Source organism: Protopterus annectens, chromosome 7.part1, assembly GCF_019279795.1.
Source record: "Protopterus annectens isolate FY-2018-M chromosome 7.part1, PAN1.0, whole genome shotgun sequence".
NCBI lineage: Eukaryota > Metazoa > Chordata > Ceratodontiformes > Protopteridae > Protopterus > Protopterus annectens.
Genome location: NC_056740.1, coordinates 142,729,112 through 142,746,984, shown reverse-complemented (window position 1 = coordinate 142,746,984; position 17,873 = coordinate 142,729,112). Strand labels below are relative to the sequence as shown.

The 17,873-nt window shown below is 38.1% G+C and overlaps 1 protein-coding gene across 2 annotated transcripts in view; it reads left to right on the top strand.

The window, feature by feature from the left end:
• TMEM43 (transmembrane protein 43) overlaps window positions 1–17,873 on the top strand; it is an 881,455-nt gene that overhangs the window by 396,263 nt on the left and 467,319 nt on the right. For both annotated transcript variants that reach the window (XM_044078600.1, XM_044078601.1), the window contains exon 7: window positions 6,511–6,581. In XM_044078600.1, the coding sequence (XP_043934535.1) occupies window positions 6,511–6,581 (71 nt within the window). The remainder of the gene's footprint in view (window positions 1–6,510; window positions 6,582–17,873) is intronic.

Genomic DNA, 17,873 nt, shown 5'->3' with positions numbered 1-17,873 from the left:
GGTTCTCCTGTCGAGGCAGTTTTAAAGAAAATGGAAGACAAGGCTAAGTCTATGCAGACTGTTAAAGATTTTTTGCAGGTCCAGCCTCCAAAGTTTAGTAGAAATTGGCCTACTAAGGGGTGGACGTATCCTTCTTATGATTCCCAGTCTAGGGGTAGATCTAGACATGGTAGGGGCAGAGCTCAGGGCTCTTTCAGGCCTATAACAGGAAGTTCTCCTGCACAGTCTTCGGGTGAGGGCAGGGGTCAGTCCTTTCCTAAACAGACCCAATGACCTACCTTTTCAGCTGCCAGAGCCTTCTCGCCTGGTAGCACCTTTGGGAGGAAGGTTGGCACTTTTCAAAGAAAATTGGAGTTTAATTACCCAAGACAGATGGGTATTGGATATCATACACCACGGTTACAGGTTTTATTTCCATACCTTGCCTCCTTTCAAAGGCATGCCAGACGTTCCTCCTCAACAAAGAATAGAGGCTCACAAGCAAGTTTCTCTGTTACTCCAAATAGGGGCCATACAGCCGGTCCCTATGCCAGAAGTGGGCCTAGGATTTTATTCTCGCCTGTTCCTAGTACCAAAGAAGGGGAACACGTGGAGACCAATTTTGGATTTATCTATCCTCAACACTTATCTGGACATTCCCAAGTTCAAAATGTTGACGTTACAGCAGCTTTTACCTCTGCTGGGCAAAGATCATTGGATGGTAACTTTGGATCTCAAGGAGGCTTACCTTCATGTTCCTATCAGTCTAAGTTGCAGGAAGTATTTGCGTTTTCGAGCTGGGACTTCTCACTATCAGTTCTCTGCATTGCCCTTTGGCTTATCTACTGCGCCCAGAGTGTTCACGAAAGTTCTGGCTCCAGTGATAGCTTTCTTCACGCTAAAAGGAATACAGATCTATCCTTATTTGGACGACTGCCTGATTCTGGCTCAAGGAAGGGAACAGCTTCTTCATCATTTGGAATATGTGATAGCAGTGCTAAGATGCCTGGGGTATTCTGTGAACGAAATAAAGTCCAGACTAGTACCCTCTCAGGACATGTGCTTTCTGGGTGTGAGACTGAATACAGCATCCCAGATGGCCTTTTTAACCCCGGACAAACAAAAGAGTCTTTCCCTTTACTTCCATCAACTATCTCATCAGTCCGGGCTGACTGCAAGGACAGTCCTTCAAGCCTTAGGGTTCATGGCATCTTGTATTCTGGTGCTTCCCAATGCCAAACTGCATATGAGGAAGCTGCAATGGTATCTCAAAATGTATGGACACAGCACTGCCAGGATCTAGACACTGTCATTCAAATAATACCTTGCATTCAAAAGGAATTTTTGTGGTGGGCTCAGGAATGTCACCTAAACAAGGGACTCTCTGTGACCCGGCCAGAGGCGAGTCAGATTTTAACGACAGATGCCTCAGACAAAGCTTGGGGAGCTCATCTAAATGGAAAGTGGATACAAGACAAGTGGCCTGCCAGACTACAACATCTACATATCAACCTGAAGGAGATGTTAGCAGTCCAGTTTGCATTAATAGCTTTCAAGGATTTACTTCTTCCAGGGCAGGTGTTGATTCTAACAGACAACACAACTGTCATGTGGTACATCAACAAGCAAGGGGGAACGCATTCTTATCCTCTATGCAGGCAAGCAATGATTTTGTGGGAGACTGCTCTCAGTTTACAGCTCAATCTTCAGGCAAGGTTTCTGCCAGGAGCACAGAACTCCTTAGCAGATGTGTTGAGCAGACGAATTATGGATCCCCACGAGTGGAAATTGGATCCTCATGTATTTCAGGAATTGACAGTGTCTTGGGGAACTCCAGACATCTGTTCGCTTCTCCACTAAACCATCAGCTGCCAAAGTTTTGCACAAAAAGGTTTCATCCCACAGCTTGGAGAGTGGATGCTCTTTCTTTCAATTGGAGCAATCTTCATGTGTATGCCTTTCCACCTCTGCCTCTCCTCCCAAAGGTACTTCTAAAGGTCAGACAGGACAAGCCAAGGATGATTTTAATAGCTCCAGATTGGCCTCGACAGCACTGGTACCCATTACTGAGAAGTCTGGTACGGAAGCCTCCATGGCCTTTGCCTTGATTCCACACCTGTTGTCACAGGAGGACAGCCATTTGCTCAATGTCAAGCTTCACTCTCTGCACCTAACAGCCTGGCATATTCTGTTTTGAACCATAGTGGGCCTCCACTTCCTCAGCAAGTTTTGAATGTTATTTTGGAAGCTAGAAGGCCTAGTACAAGGAAAGTGTACGCAGATAAATGGAAGAGATTTTTATTTTGGAGTGCAGCAAAAGATTTTGATGTTTCTGAGCCTAATTTGAGTGTGGCTCTTCAATATCTTACTGAGTTACTGGACAAAGGTTTGTCTTTCTCTTCTATTAAAGTTCATGCTGCAGCAATTTTGGCTCACTATGATTGTGACCCACCATTGTTTTCTCATCCTTTGTTCAAGCAATTTCTTAGAGGGGCAAAGAATATAAGTCCCCACGAAGAGCTCCTACTCCTGCTTGGGATCTCAATTTTGTGTTGGAGAAACTCACTCTACAACCTTTTGAGCCTGCAGCTACTTCTGAGTTGAAATATTTATCATGGAAGACTGCTTTTTTGTTGGCCATTACCTCTGCAAGAAGGGTTTCTGAATTACAGGCCCTTATGGCGGTTGAGCCTTTGTTGATTTTCCATAAGGATAGGGTATCATTACGTACTAATCCTTCCTTTATGCCTAAGGTGGTTTCTAGTGTGGCTTTAAACCAAACTATTCATTTGCCTACTTTTTATGCAAATCCCCAAAATAAAGGGGAAAAGATTTTGCACACTTTAGATGTACACAGGCAGTTGCAATATTATTTGGACAGAACTAAAGGGTTCAGGCAGTCTCAGCAGTTGTTTGTTTCTTTTGCTTTGAGTTCTCAGGGCAAGCCTGTGTCAAAACAAACTATTTCTAAGTGGATTGGGTTTTGCATTGCTTTCTGTTATTCCCATCATGGCAAGGAGATTCCAGCTGGGATTAGGCCTCATTCCACTAGGGCTACTGCCACTGACAGCTTTTTGAGGGGTGGCAACCAAGGATATTTTGGAGGCAGCTACTTGGAGTTCAGTGCATACTTTCTCTAGGCATTATCACCTGCCACTTTACTCTAAATCCAGGGCTGGTTTTGCCACTGCTGTTTTGCAGGGCATTTTGGCAGCTCCTGCTTCCTTGTAGTTTAGCCATCCTCCCTTTCCTCTGCTTTGGGATTCTACCCAAGTGTAAGGACTGCAGCAATGTGAGATGAAGAACATAGTACAGTTTTGTACCTACCATAAATGTAGATGTTCAAGATCCACATTGCTGCAGTCCAATTCCCTCCCTCCTTCCCCTCTGTAGTTAGAGGTGGTTGTGTGGGTTGGGTTGTACATATTGTGTATATTGTATATTTTGTACATAGGATTGGTGCAAGGGTGGTTGGTTGGTTGTTTGCTGTCTTTTGGTTTTGTCCTTTATGGTTAGGGTCTTCTGACATCTGGGACAAGAAAAGACTGAGGATATGACGTCGGTCATGCGCATTTGTACCCTGACGTCTTGATGTCAGTCAAATGCGCCTTGACCGACGTCAGCCTTATACTTTGATATTCGGGCCGACCGAGGACAGCGGACTACCCAAGTGTAAGGACTGCAGCAATGTGGATCTTCGAACATCTACATTTATGGTAGGTACAAAACTGTACTTTTTAATAACGCATGCTTTTCGTCCGGACACAGTCCAGACTTCCTCAGACAAAAAGATAAAATTAATTCAAAACCAAATACTTAAATAGTAGTACAAAAAAAAGCATATAACATATATTTAACCTGTCCTGGTACATCAGTCAACTGTAAATTGTTTAATTTAATTAAATAATTACATCAAGAAACCCCACCCTCCAACAGCATAATTACAAGTGTACATACCCCTGTTAAAATGCCAGGTTTTTGTGATATAAAAAAATTAGACCACAATAAATCATTTCAAAACTTTTCCCACCTTTAATGTGACCTGTAACCTGTACAATTCAGTTGATAAATAAACAGATTGATTTGTTAGGGGAAAAATATAAAAAATGTACTATAAGCTGGTTGCATAAGTGTGCATACCCTTAAACTAATACTTTGTTGAAGCACATTTTGATTTAATTACAGCATTCAGTCCTCTTGTGTACACACCTGCTATCAGTTAAAGAGACTCTGATTAACCCTAAATAAAGTTCAGCTGTCCTAGTAGGATCTTCCTGATATTTACTCAGTTGCCTGCTACCACAAAAGCCATGGTTCGCAGAGAGCTTACAAAGTATCAAAGAGATCTCATTGTTGAAAGGTATCAGTCAGGAGAAGGGTAGAAAAAAATTTCTACAGCATTGGACGTGCCATGAAACACAGTGAAGGCAGTCATCAAAAAGTGGAGAAAATATAGAAAAACAGTGATGTTGCAAAGAAATGGACGTCCTTTCAAAAATTTTGAAAAGACCAGATGAAAACTGGTCAGGAAGGCTGCCAAAAGACCTACAGCAACACTGAAAGAGCCGCAGAAATTTCTGGCAAGTACTGGTTGTGTGCTACATGTGACAATAATCTCCCGTATTCTCCATATGTCTGGACTATGGGGTAGGGTTGTAAAACAGAAGCCTTTTGCTTACAGAGGAAAACATCCAGGCCCGGCTAAAATTTGCAAAACAATACATAGTCTCCCTAAAACATGTGGGGAAATGTGTTCTGGTCTAATGAGACCAATGTTGAACTTTTTGGCCACAATGCCAAAAACAACAATTCACAACACCAAAACAACACCATCCCCACAGTGCATGGCAGTGGCAGTATCATGCTTTGGGGTTGCTTTTCTTCAGCTGGAACTGGGGCTTTAGTCAAGGTGGAGGAAATTATGAACAGTTCAAAATACCAGTCACTTTTGGCCCAAAACCTTCAGGCATCTGCTAGAAAGCTGAAGATGAAGAGGAATTTAACCTTTCAACACGACAATGACCCCAAGCATACATCCAAATCAACAAAAGAATGGCTTTACCAGAAGAAAATTAAAGTTTTAGAATGGCCCAGCCAGAGCCCAGACCTAAATAAAATAGAAAATATGTGGGGTGACCTGAAAAGGGCTGTGCACAAAAGATGCCCTCGCAATCTGACAACTTTTGAGCACTTTTGCAGGGAAGAGTGAGCAAATATTGCCAAGTCAAGATGTGCCATGCTGATACTCTTACCCAAGAAGACTGAATGCTATAATTAAATCAAAAGGTGCTTCAACAAAGTATTAGTTTAAGGGTGTGCTCACTTATGCAATCAGCTTATTGTACATTTTTTATTTTTTATATTTTTTTCTCCTAACAGATTTGTTTGTTTTTCAGTTGAATTGTACAGGTTATAGGTCACATTAAAGGTGGAAATAGTTTTGAAATGATTTATTGTGGTCTCATTTTTTATATCACAAAAACCTGGCTTTTATATCCACTGTGTGTATATATGTATGCATGTTATGTGTGTGTGTGTATATGTATACATATATATATATATATATATATATATATATATATATATATATATATATATATGTATATATATATATACACACACACACACACACACACACACACACATATATACATACACACACACACACACACACAGACACTTATCTGGCAAATGTGTTATAGCCGTCTTGTTGTATTTTGTATGATTGTACTAAACCATCGCTGTTTGTCTACTGCTTCCATTTTTCAGCAGGAAGGAATTGTGGCTCATATAACTGATTAGAATGTCCAGCTGATAGAAAAGAATAAACTATGCACATAGCTGCATCAGTGGATCCAGCCAGAGCCTTCATTATTCGTCTGTAAAAAGCTACTACTTGTTCAAATGGTAGCTGTGAGTAACAGCAAAGATGGGAAGTCTGCTAATGCTAGGATTTACTCTTAAAGTGACTCTTTATCTTGAAAATGTACTGTTGAGTTATTATTTTACATTTTGTGGACTGGGTTAGCCCCACTAGGCCTATGGCCTGTTTTCAGGAGGAGATTTGAGCTGGTGGAAATATTGACTAAGGTAGATTTGACCAAGGCACTAAGGAAATTCCCCTACTCTTTTCAGTAAATGCAGTGGGATCCTTTGCATCTGTCTGAGCTACTATCTCAGTTTAACATCTCATCTAAAGGTTGGCACACTCAGGAGTCCAGCACCCCCAATGTGCAGTACATTGTCAATATTGGAAAATAAATCCAAGCACCTGATGAGAGCCACACTCTTTTTAGCTTCCAGGCCAAGCAGTACTACTAGTTGAGCCATGAACACTGTTATGGTATGTGTCTTTACACACAGCTGTGTTTACTTTATCACTCATAATGGTGTATTACATTTTTTGAAAGAAGTGAATTCTTTGTACCTGTGTGTTAGTCCAAGTTATATGATGCATTTACAAATTAAGTACATCCAAGTATTGGTTTGGTTGTTAAAGAATAAGTATTTGTCTGCGTTTTGTATTAATAGTGCCAAGGCTGTAGAATGCTTCACTGCTGCTGCTCATGATATTGCCTTGGGAAAATTCTTACTCTCCAAAGGTAAGATGTCATTCTTGTTTAAACTTTTAATGCATTCAGAGTGCATGCTAAGGAAGATATAGTGCGTGAAGAATTGGCTGCCCATTCAGATTGTCTGCACATCCCTCAAACTGCACAGTAGCTGTCTAACTTGTAGTTTTAAGTTCTGTTGCAGAGTTAATGGAACTTGCTTAGCTAAAGAATGACAAGTCTTATGACTTAATGTTCTATCTAATGTGAAATGCTACTTAGGATTTTCATTCTAGCAAAGGTTAGTTGTAGGATATTAAATCTGTAAAACTGATGTATGTTGATAATCTGGAGACCACTAGGAACCATCGTGGGATGAAGGTGATTCTATTGATGATTCTTCAAAAAACAAGCTTATTTCAGTGGTGGTATCAGCATTTTTACACAGCAGGGACACCATTGTATGCATTTTTCTGTTTCCTTAATTAAGACTCTTTCTTTTTAGTACATTGTTGTTGAATGAGTAAAACAGCAGGATTTCATTTCAAAGAATGCATGTGTATGTAGTAGAATTACTCAGTATTAAGCCCAGTACCATTTTCCTAGGTGACCTAAACTATCCGACTGTAGCCTGAGAAACTTACACCACCACTAGTGCATAAGCAATTTGCTTCATTGACTTTGACAAATGCTCTGAATCAATTATTGAGAGTACACACCAGAGGGAATAACATCTTGGATCTTGTCCTTGCTAATATGGGGGCATCTTCCACCATCCCTTGCGCATCTTCAACACTTGTTAAGTCTGACCGCAAAACAGTTTCCTTCAAAATAAAATTAAAACCAGAGGTCCCTTCAAGCCAAGGTACCTTTAGAAATTTCTTTGACAAACTACCTACTCCTAAGTGATATATTGGCAAGCTTCAAATCCCACCAAACCCAGTTAACTCCACTGAATACGCTAAAATGTACTGCATAGATGCAACTGTACCCCATAGGAAGTATAGGGCAAACCTTACGTGGTGTAACCATCATACCATTAAGCTTTATAATAAAAGGAAAAGAATTGTGACCAAAATTGGACTAGAACACCAAAGGCGGAGGTGTGTCCATATTCAGAATATCCACACCTCCAGGCTAGTTGCTCAGCATAATGCATCCGAGGGTATCCAAGTGCAACTAACTGAGCAAAACTGCAATCTAAATTGTAGTTTGCTACAAATCCCCCACCATGCCCCATGATTCCCACTTCTCTTTTCTTGATATACTGGAAAATATTAGGGTTCAGCCAAACACCCTAATAATGGGCAAATCCGAGAACACACAGTCGCTGTAGCCCAAAGGTCTGCTCCAAAAACAAATAGAGCAAGTATGTAGAAACAAATTGGAAGCTGACCACCACAATAAATGGAAGAAATATTTAATATAAACAGACAAGCGCTTTCACGTGTGCTTAGGCACGCTTCTTCAGATCCTTACAACTAACTGCTTAAAATTCAAATGTATATATAGGTAATCCTAAAATAATCATTCAATTAGTTAATCTAAATATTCTAATTCCAAGCATGTGTTTAAAATCATTCAATTAAAAAAGACAGTGCACTAGTGGATACTGCAACTTATAACAAAAAGCAAAGTAAAACGAATAGAATTCTGAGAGAACAAAGTTAAACAGTCAGAAATTTTAAAAGGTTATTAAACAACAATGACAATTAATAGAACAATATGTCCTATAAAACTCTTATGTGTGCTTCTCATGTAAATATGAGTATAAATTGTAAAAGCTATGCATCAAATATATCCTGTAAACATGTTATGTATGTGCAAAAGTACTGATAGTGAATGGAACCAATATTATGGTGTCTAGTCCTCTGAAATGTGGGTAGGATGTTATTACACTTGATGAAATCTGACACTTATTACATGAACCAACAATGGTAATAAAAGCATAAAATGTAAAATATATAGATATGAATATTAAAGTGAGTCTGATTGTAAATATGAATGTCAGTATAAAATATATATATAAATATAAATATGTAAATGTGAATATAAATATATTAATTTATATAAACTATTATGTAGATAAATATAAATATATAAAAATGCAACTGTGGATGAATAAATATGTAGGCAAATAAATATTAATAAAAATAGATCCATCTATATAACTCACTCGTTGTTGAACAGTAATGTCAAATAAACACTGTGAATATCAGTGCAATACTTTCTTAAAAACCACTAAATCAAGATGACTTAATCTCATATATAGGAACAAATCTCATGGGCGAAGTCAAACTCTGTATGGTTGTAGTATAAAAATAGTTGAAATGGCATAATGGGTATATGTCATTAAAAACATATATTAGTAAAAACATATAAACATGTACATTTCTCACCTATGAATACATAGCAAAAGAATGGATCAAAATATGTCTGACTGGAATGTCTTAGCTAAACATATGAGACAAATGAGCCTGTCTGTCCTGATCACTGTGTATGGGTCTGTGATATGTATAAAAACAATATATGAAATGTTTGCCAAAATCTACATGTGAACAATCCCTACAATGAAAAACGTAGATGGTGTACCTATATACTCAATATTCAACATCAAATGTTATTGAGGAATCATTTGGCACTGCGTCCTTTCAGAGGAGCCCTAATGCTGACATATTGATTTAGCCCTGGTTCGTAGTGTGCTTTGAGTTTAAAAATCCAAGAAAGTTCTACTAATTCTAAATCATTAAAATTATCTCCATCTCTAGAATTAGGTAGAACTGTTTGTAAAACTCTAAATACAAATGAATGTGTTGAGTTTTTAGAGATGTGTTTGGCTAAAGCATTCTTGGTATTACCCTTTTTAATGTCTAAAGTATGTTCCAGCACCCTCTCTCTCAAGGTTCTAGTAGTCATTCCTACATAGAACGCTGTACATCTCTTGCAGGTAGCCAAATAAATGAGATTTTTACTTTCACATGTAGCAGTTTGATGGGGTTCAAACCAATAGTTCAAAACTGGATGCTCAAATTCTTGAACTGTGGTGATCAAAGTGCATATACTGCACTTGTTGCAAGGGAAGGTTCCTTTCCTCATGTTCTTATTAATGCTTATGTCCTTGCTGACAATGTTCGACTCTATACATAAAAGCCTACTGAGGTTTTTACTATTACGAAATGTGTAGGGCCCACTAGTGCTGCTAACCGTTGATCAATTAAAAGGATATGCCAGTTACTAAGAATTATATCTTTGATATGATGAATGTCATTAGTATATCTAAGATTAATTCTGACTCTTGAGTTATCAAAAGACTTCTTGCCATGATGTCCAGACATTCTACTATGATATCCATTAGGAATGGTCTGTTCATTAAATAGAATCTGGTTCTTGACCTTCTTGACCTTTTCTTCATCATAGCCTCTGTTCAAAAAACACTGTTCTAAAAAATTACTCTGTTCAATAAGTTCAGCACTATTGTGACATAGCCTCTTGATTCTGATGAATTGGCTCTTCAGTATGCTGTCAAATACATATCTAGGATGCATACTATTAAACTGAAGTAAGGTGTTTCTCCAGCATCCCTTTCTGTAAATAGTTGTCTCAATCTTGTGATCTGTATTCTTATATAGCTTCACATCTAAAAAATCTATACTGTGTGTATCATGACTTTGTTATTTTGTTCGTGATCTAACAATTCTATGTAGGAATGACTACTAGAACCTTGAGAGAGAGGGTGCTGGAACATACTTTAGACATTAAAAAGGGTGATACCAAGAATGCTTTAGCCAAACACATCTCTAAAAACTCAACACATTCATTTGTATTTAGAGTTTTACAAACAGTTCTACCTAATTCTAGAGATGGAGATAATTTTAATGATTTAGAATTAGTAGAACTTTCTTGGATTTTTAAACTCAAAGCACACTACGAACCAGGGCTAAATCAATATGTCAGCATTAGGGCTCCTCTGAAAGGACGCAGTGCCAAATGATTCCTCAATAACATTTGATGTTGAATATTGAGTATATAGGTACACCATCTACGTTTTTCATTGTAGGGATTGTTCACATGTAGATTTTGGCAAACATTTCATATATTGTTTTTATACATATCACAGACCCATACACAGTGATCAGGACAGACAGGCTCATTTGTCTCATATGTTTAGCTAAGACATTCCAGTCAGACATATTTTGATCCATTCTTTTGCTATGTATTCATAGGTGAGAAATGTACATGTTTATATGTTTTTACTAATATATGTTTTTAATGACATATACCCATTATGCCATTTCAACTATTCTTATACTACAACCATACAGAGTTTGACTTCGCCCATGAGATTTGTTCCTATATATGAGATTAAGTCATCTTGATTTAGTTGTTTTTAAGAAATTATTGCACTGATATTCACAGTGTTTATTTGACATTACTGTTCAACAACGAGTGAGTTATATAGATGGATCTATTTTTATTAATATTTATTTGCCTACATATTTATTCATCCACAGTTGCATTTTTATATATTTATATTTATCTACATAATAGTTTATATAAATTAATATATTTATATTCACATTTACATATTTATATTTATATATATATTTTTATACTGACATTCATATTTACAATCAGACTCACTTTAATATTCATATCTATATTTATATTTATATTTTACATTTTATGCTTTTATTACCATTGTTGGTTCATTTAATAAGTGTCAGATTTCATCAAGTGTAATAACATCCTACCCACATTTCAGAGGACTAGACACCATAATATTGGTTCCATTCACTATCAGTACTTTTGCACATACATAACATGTTTACAGGATATATTTGATGCATAGCTTTTACAATTTATACTCATATTTACATGAGAAGCACACATAAGAGTTTTATAGGACATATTGTTCTATTAATTGTCATTGTTGTTTAATAACCTTTTAAAATTTCTGACTGTTTAACTTTGTTCTCTCAGAATTCTATTCGTTTTACTTTGCTTTTTGTTATAAGTTGCAGTATCCACTAGTGCACTGTCTTTTTTAATTGAATGATTTTAAACACATGCTTGGAATTAGAATATTTAGATTAACTAATTGAATGATTATTTTAGGATTACCTATATATACATTTGAATTTTAAGCAGTTAGTTGTAAGGATCTGAAGAAGCGTGTCTAAGCACACGTGAAAGCGCTTGTCTGTTTATATTAAATATTTCTTCCATTTATTGTGGTGGTCAGCTTCCAATTTGTTTCTACACACCCTAATAATGGGCGATTTCAACTACCACACCATTAACTGGGAAAACTACTCATATACCAACTCCTTCACTCAACGCTTTCTGGAATTCATGAACTCCATTGCCCTGGCTCAACTTATCCACACCCCTCCAGGGGCAACAATATCCTAGACCCAGTCATTACCAACATGAGTGACTGGTGTTCCACACCTGAAGTCAACTCCTCTTTGGCCAGATCCGACCATAAGCTAATCACCCTAGATATCCACGTCCTGCCCCCCCCCCCATTAAGGAAATCAGAGTAAAAACTTTCTCCAAAGCCAACTTCATGCTTCTTAAGACAGAAGTGGCGAACTTCATGACACCCATGCAGATGGACAATACAGTTAATGACTGCTGAATCCTACACAGATGCATTCTATAAGCACTTACACATTTGCATGGATCGTGCTATCCCAAAAAGAACCAAGATGCTATCCTCCAAAAAAAGGAAGCCAATTTGGTGATCCCCTGCCATAAACAAACTCTACAACAGAAGAAAGAAACTGTTGCAGAAGAGAGTAAAATCCCATGAGTGGAGGAGTTCCCTGGTCAGCCTCAGTAAGAAGCTGAGATCCCTTATAAAATCCTCCAAAACTAGCTACGAAAACACAATTGCCACTGATTCTAGGGACAATCACAAAGCATTCTATAGCTGTGTCAAGAATCTCTGTTAGATTTTATTAATATTAGTCTGAAATTAATTATGTTGTAAATATGCTGAAAGAAAAGGCTTGCTTAAATGCAGAAACAAAGTTTAAGTAATATGTGATCAGCAGTCATACTAAATGACCATGGCTTGGAAAAGGAATCTGCTGAATGGACATTCTTCCCTTACAGACTCAAAACAGGATGTATGCAAGAGCAAAAATACAAAATCTGCTTTTAAAGAATGGACATTTTTCCCTTACAGACTCAAAACAGGATGTATGCAAGAACAAAAATGCAAAATCTGCTTTTAAAGAACAATGACATGTTATTCTGCATGGAAAAACAGGATAACAGATGTTTTTTATACAAAGATCCAAATAAAATACAGGATGTTCACACTGTCAGAAAAGCTGATCTCTGACAATGTGTTTTCTCAAAAATATGTTTTTCTTCATAAAAAACAGGATATGCTTATCAGCATTGGTACACAGATCCAAATAGAATACAGACAATGTGTTTCCTCAAAAATATGTTTTTCTACATGGACATCAGGACACTGTTACAGGATATTCACACTGTCAGAAAAGCTGGTCTCTTACAAGACATTGTTAAACAAGGAAGTTTAGTATTGTTTCTACAGGATAAGCAATTCTCCAAAATATGTTTATGCATGACTAAAAACTGTATATAAAGAGCTGTATAAATCCAGTTGTTTGGAGAGGTTTGGTAGGGACACAAGTCCCAAGGTAAATGTTATATCTCTCACATCATCTGTACTATATGAGAAGTAAAGTTGGAACAGTACTTTTAAGCTGCAATGTTTGTCCAGTTTTATTTATTATAAAAGTTATTGGTTACTGCTCTTAAAGACAAGTGCTGCAAAGTATATTCTCTCATCAGTGTATATTCTGCAAGTTTCTGTATGCAACAGACTGTGAATGCAAATATAATCAGACTTTGAATTTTAGCAAGAATCCATCCAGGCAAGAAGCAAGAAGCAAGTAAGAGCCATATAATATTTTTTCAATGGCGAGGCAGCTGAGTGACTAGCACCATATAATTTTTCAATGGCAAGCTAGTCTGCATTTGAACCTACAATCTGCAATTCAAACACAGGAGGAGTGATGGTAAGCCCTGCAGAGGGTCACTTCAGTCAAATTGCAGTAACTAACATTTGTACGTATGTGTAAATCCTAAACAGAAGTATTCCAGTTTATGCAGCTTTCAGTAGTAAAGTTTTTTAGACGTCTGCAATCCGGAATGAGACTAGTTCAAGAAATTCGCAGTGCCATAAATTCTTCAAGAAAAGGGGGATATCCACTAGCCCATCAGTCCACTGCCTGTTGTGCTTTCCCAGCTTCTCAAGTGACTTTGAAAAATTTCCAGCCATCTGCAATAGCAGCCTGATCACCTGTTTTCTTGCTAACTGGTAAGACTTTTTTCTGTGTCACATATTTAGTTTGGATGATGTTAAAACAGTTTGTATATTCTTAAGAGAGTTTTTATATTCTTAAGACAGTTTGTATATTCATATATAGTTTCTGTATTCCTAGACAGGTTGTATATTACTAGATAGTATGGATATTATTTATAATTCATGCAGGAGTAAACTAAACGTTAGTAAATTGCAATGTTGGTATACACAGCACATTAGTAAATGTAAAACCTTATTAGGGCAGGTTGATAGTAAGGCATTATGCAAATGTATTACAATATTTGACTGGTATCTCAAAGAAAATCATGTGAAATATGACAAATGTTTATTGTGTGATTCAACAAAAACTGCATTTTGTGTATTATGTCATAAAAAATACTGCATCATATTGCTAAAAAAATAGACTGTAAAGACAGATCTGAAGAATTAACTAAGGGTAAAGTGTTTCCATTACATTCTGATGTTGAACAGTTATGTCCTGTCACCACATGAGTCAAATCAGTTACTGATAAAACCCCTACTACATTTTGTTACAAAGGAATGTAGTAAACTTCTAAAAGACAGACACAATGAGTTCAGGAAGCTTAGACAAGTTATACATACATCTTTTCAAAAGTGCATAGGAGTTTCAAATTCAGCAGAACAGCTTACTAAAGAATGTCAGAAAGACCATGCAACATTTCAGGAAATTCAACAGAAGTTGCAGGATAAAGGAAATAAATTAGCTCAACTGACAGAGACTGGGAACTTCCTGCATACACAGTTAATCTGTGCAAAAGAAATATATTTTATAATATGTTTATGTTTTGAAAATGGTTAAACATACATGGTAGGATGGTAGGATCTGATGTCTGGACAAATCATTCTTAAATGTTTTACTTTCATTCAGTTAAAGCAAGACATCTATCAGTACTACAGTAAAGTAAAGTATATGAATGCCATTCATTAGCATAGTCAAAAGGTAAACAAAACTGTTCTAGTGTATAAAATTAAATAAAAATAGATGAGTACAAGACATGACATGCTTGCCTAAAGATATACATATACAAGACAGACATGCATGTGTGTTCTTTTCATCTAGAGTACATCTGTTACAATACACAAGAATAACAGGCAGACAACAGCAAATATAAATAATATAAATATAAATGTGTTGGCTAAACTAATATCTATTTTGTTTTTTACAATTTGTTTATAATTATATAGTAACACCAAACAGTTAAAATTCTGAATTTTAAAAAGAAAATCACAGATGGTATTAGTCAAACAGTTTTTGTAAAATTAATGGCAGGACAGTTAAATAGTTAAATAAAAAAATAAAAAAAAATACTGAAATCCATGTAAGGTAATTGTAAAACGATGTCTATTTATGTTGTATAAATGCATAGATGTTCTTCATTCCACATTGCTGCAGTCCTAACCATTGGGTAGTCCGCTGTCCCAGTCGGCCCGAATACCAAAGTATATGGCTGACGTCGGTCAAGGCGCATTAGTCTGGCGTCAGGACGTCAGGGTACTAATGCGCATGACCGACGTCATATCCTCAGTCTTTTTTGCCGCATGGTCCAATGCAGAAGCAGTTTTGCGAGTGCAGGTTGGCGTTCTGAAATTTTCTGAAGTCGGAGTTTCAGACCGAATCAAAGTTGGCTAAGTACCCCGTTGGGGAATATTTTGGTTTTTTCTTGCCTCAGTATTTAACCGGATGTCAGAAAAAGTGAATAACTGTATTTCTTGTGGGAAACAGATACCTCATAGGGATTACCATACTTTGTGTATACCTTGTTTAGGGCGAGCACGGCGTTGTTGGATGCCGCTCTTGTGCTAGATTTAACAAACGCACTATTAAGAGAAGGTTAGACTGTGCCAGGTTAGTTTTGGGAAGCGTTGTAATTATAAAATGCCGTTGGATGCTCCGGCGCCGCTCAAAAAGCGCAAGGACAAAGCAGCAAAGCCTAGAGGGAAGAACCGACAGTCCCGGACGTCGGTTCTTTAGAAACTCAGTGGAGCGGAGGTTCTGCCAGAATTTCTTTGGAGTCTCAGGGAGAGACTTTACTGTTACAGGATGTGTCCTCTCAGGAGGTAGGCCAGGCTGAAGGGGCTTCTCAGGTGGCTGTTCTTCCCTCTCTTCCTAAGGTGGTTAGGGCCTCCCCTTCTGTTTCCAAGGCTTCTTTGAGAGGCAGGCCAGGTTTAACTTCAGTGGGGTTTCTCCTAGCTCTTCAGGATCTTTGCCTAAGAAACATATGCTTAAAATGGCAGAGGATTTGATTACTATGATTAGAGGTTCTATGCCCCCTCCTGATAAGAGGCCTAGGGTGGAACCTGAGTTTGAGAGTTTTGAGCAGTGTTCGAGGCTTCTGAGTCTTGGCTGAAGACTTGCAGGAGTATCCTCCTTATTCTGATTCTGATGTGGATGATTCTACTCCTTCAGCTTCTCCTCCTGAGGATTTTTCATTTTCAGAGACTCTTCATTCCATGAGGGAGCATTTTAAATGGGAAGGTCAAGATTTCTCTGATTCCAGGAAGAGGCTTAGGAATTCTTGTTTTACCCCAGCATAGGCCTTTAGCTATACCTCCTGTTCTGAATGTGGTGGAAGATGTTTTTGCAGAGGCTTCCCTGAACCCTGATTCTTTGCCTCCTGCCCCAGTTAAACCGGATAGGTACTATAGGGTGCCTGAAACTCATAAGTATCTTTTTAAGAGTCCTAGGGCAGACCCGGAAACTGTCTCTCAGGGGCCTAAAGGTGTTAAGGCTTCTGTTGTTAAAAATCCTGTTCCTCCTGATAAAGAGGCAAGGGCTTTGGATAGATGGGGAAAGAAAGTGTATACTTCTTCCACTTTGGCCATGAGGGCGTTGAATTGCCAGTTTCACATGTTAAAATATCAAAATTATCTCCTTTCACAATTGAAGTCCAAGGTGGATGCTCTGGCGGAAGGTATTGAGTGTAAAGAGTTGCAGGATTTAGTTCATGTGTCTGAACAGGTGGGTAAGCATTCCTTGCAATGTGGTTTTGATGCTGTGCAGGCCTCCTCGAGGGTGGCTGCCACTGGTTCTGTTCTTCGTAGGCACGCCTGGTTGAGGGATCAGAATTTAGCTGAGCATGTTAAGACAAGGATTTTGGATGCTCCTTTACAGTCTGACGTGTTGTTTGGTTCGCCTGTGGAAGCAGTTTTAAAGAAAATGGAGGACAAAGCTAAGTCTATGCAAACTGTTAAAGATTTTTTGCAGGTGCAGCCTCCAAGTTTAGTAGAAATTGGCCTACTAAGGGATGGACGTATCCTGCTTATGATTCCCAGTCTAGGGGTAGGTCTAGGCGTGGTAGGGGCAGAGCTCAAGGTTCTTTTAGGCCTAGAACAGGGAGTTCACCTGCTCAGACTTCTGGTGAGGGCAGGGGTCAGTCCTTTCGTAAACAGACCCAATGACCTGCCTTTTCAGCTGCCAGTGCGTTCTCGTCTGGCAGCACCTTTGGGAGGAAGGTTGGCTCTTTTCAAAGAAAATTGGGATTTAATTACCCAAGACAGATGGGTTTTGGATATCATTCACCACGGTTACAGGTTTTATTTCCATACCTTGCCTCCTTTCAAAGGCATGCCAGACATTCCTCCTCTACAAAGAAAAGAGGCTCACAAGCAAATTTCTCTGTTACTCCAAATAGGGGCCATTCAGCCAGTTCCTGTGCCAGAAAGGGGCCTAGGATTTTATTCTCGCCTGTTCCTAGTACCAAAGAAGGGGAACACATGGAGACCAATTTTGGCTTTATCTATCCTCAACACTTATCTGGACATTCCCAAGTTCAAAATGTTGATGTTACAACAGCTTTTACCTCTGCTGGGCAAAGATCACTGGATGGTAACTTTAGATCTCAAGGAGGCTTACCTTCATGTGCCTATCAGACTAAGTTGCAGGAAGTATCTGCGTTTTCGAGCTGGAAATTCCCATTATCAGTTCTCTGCATTGCCCTTTGGCTTATCTACTGCGC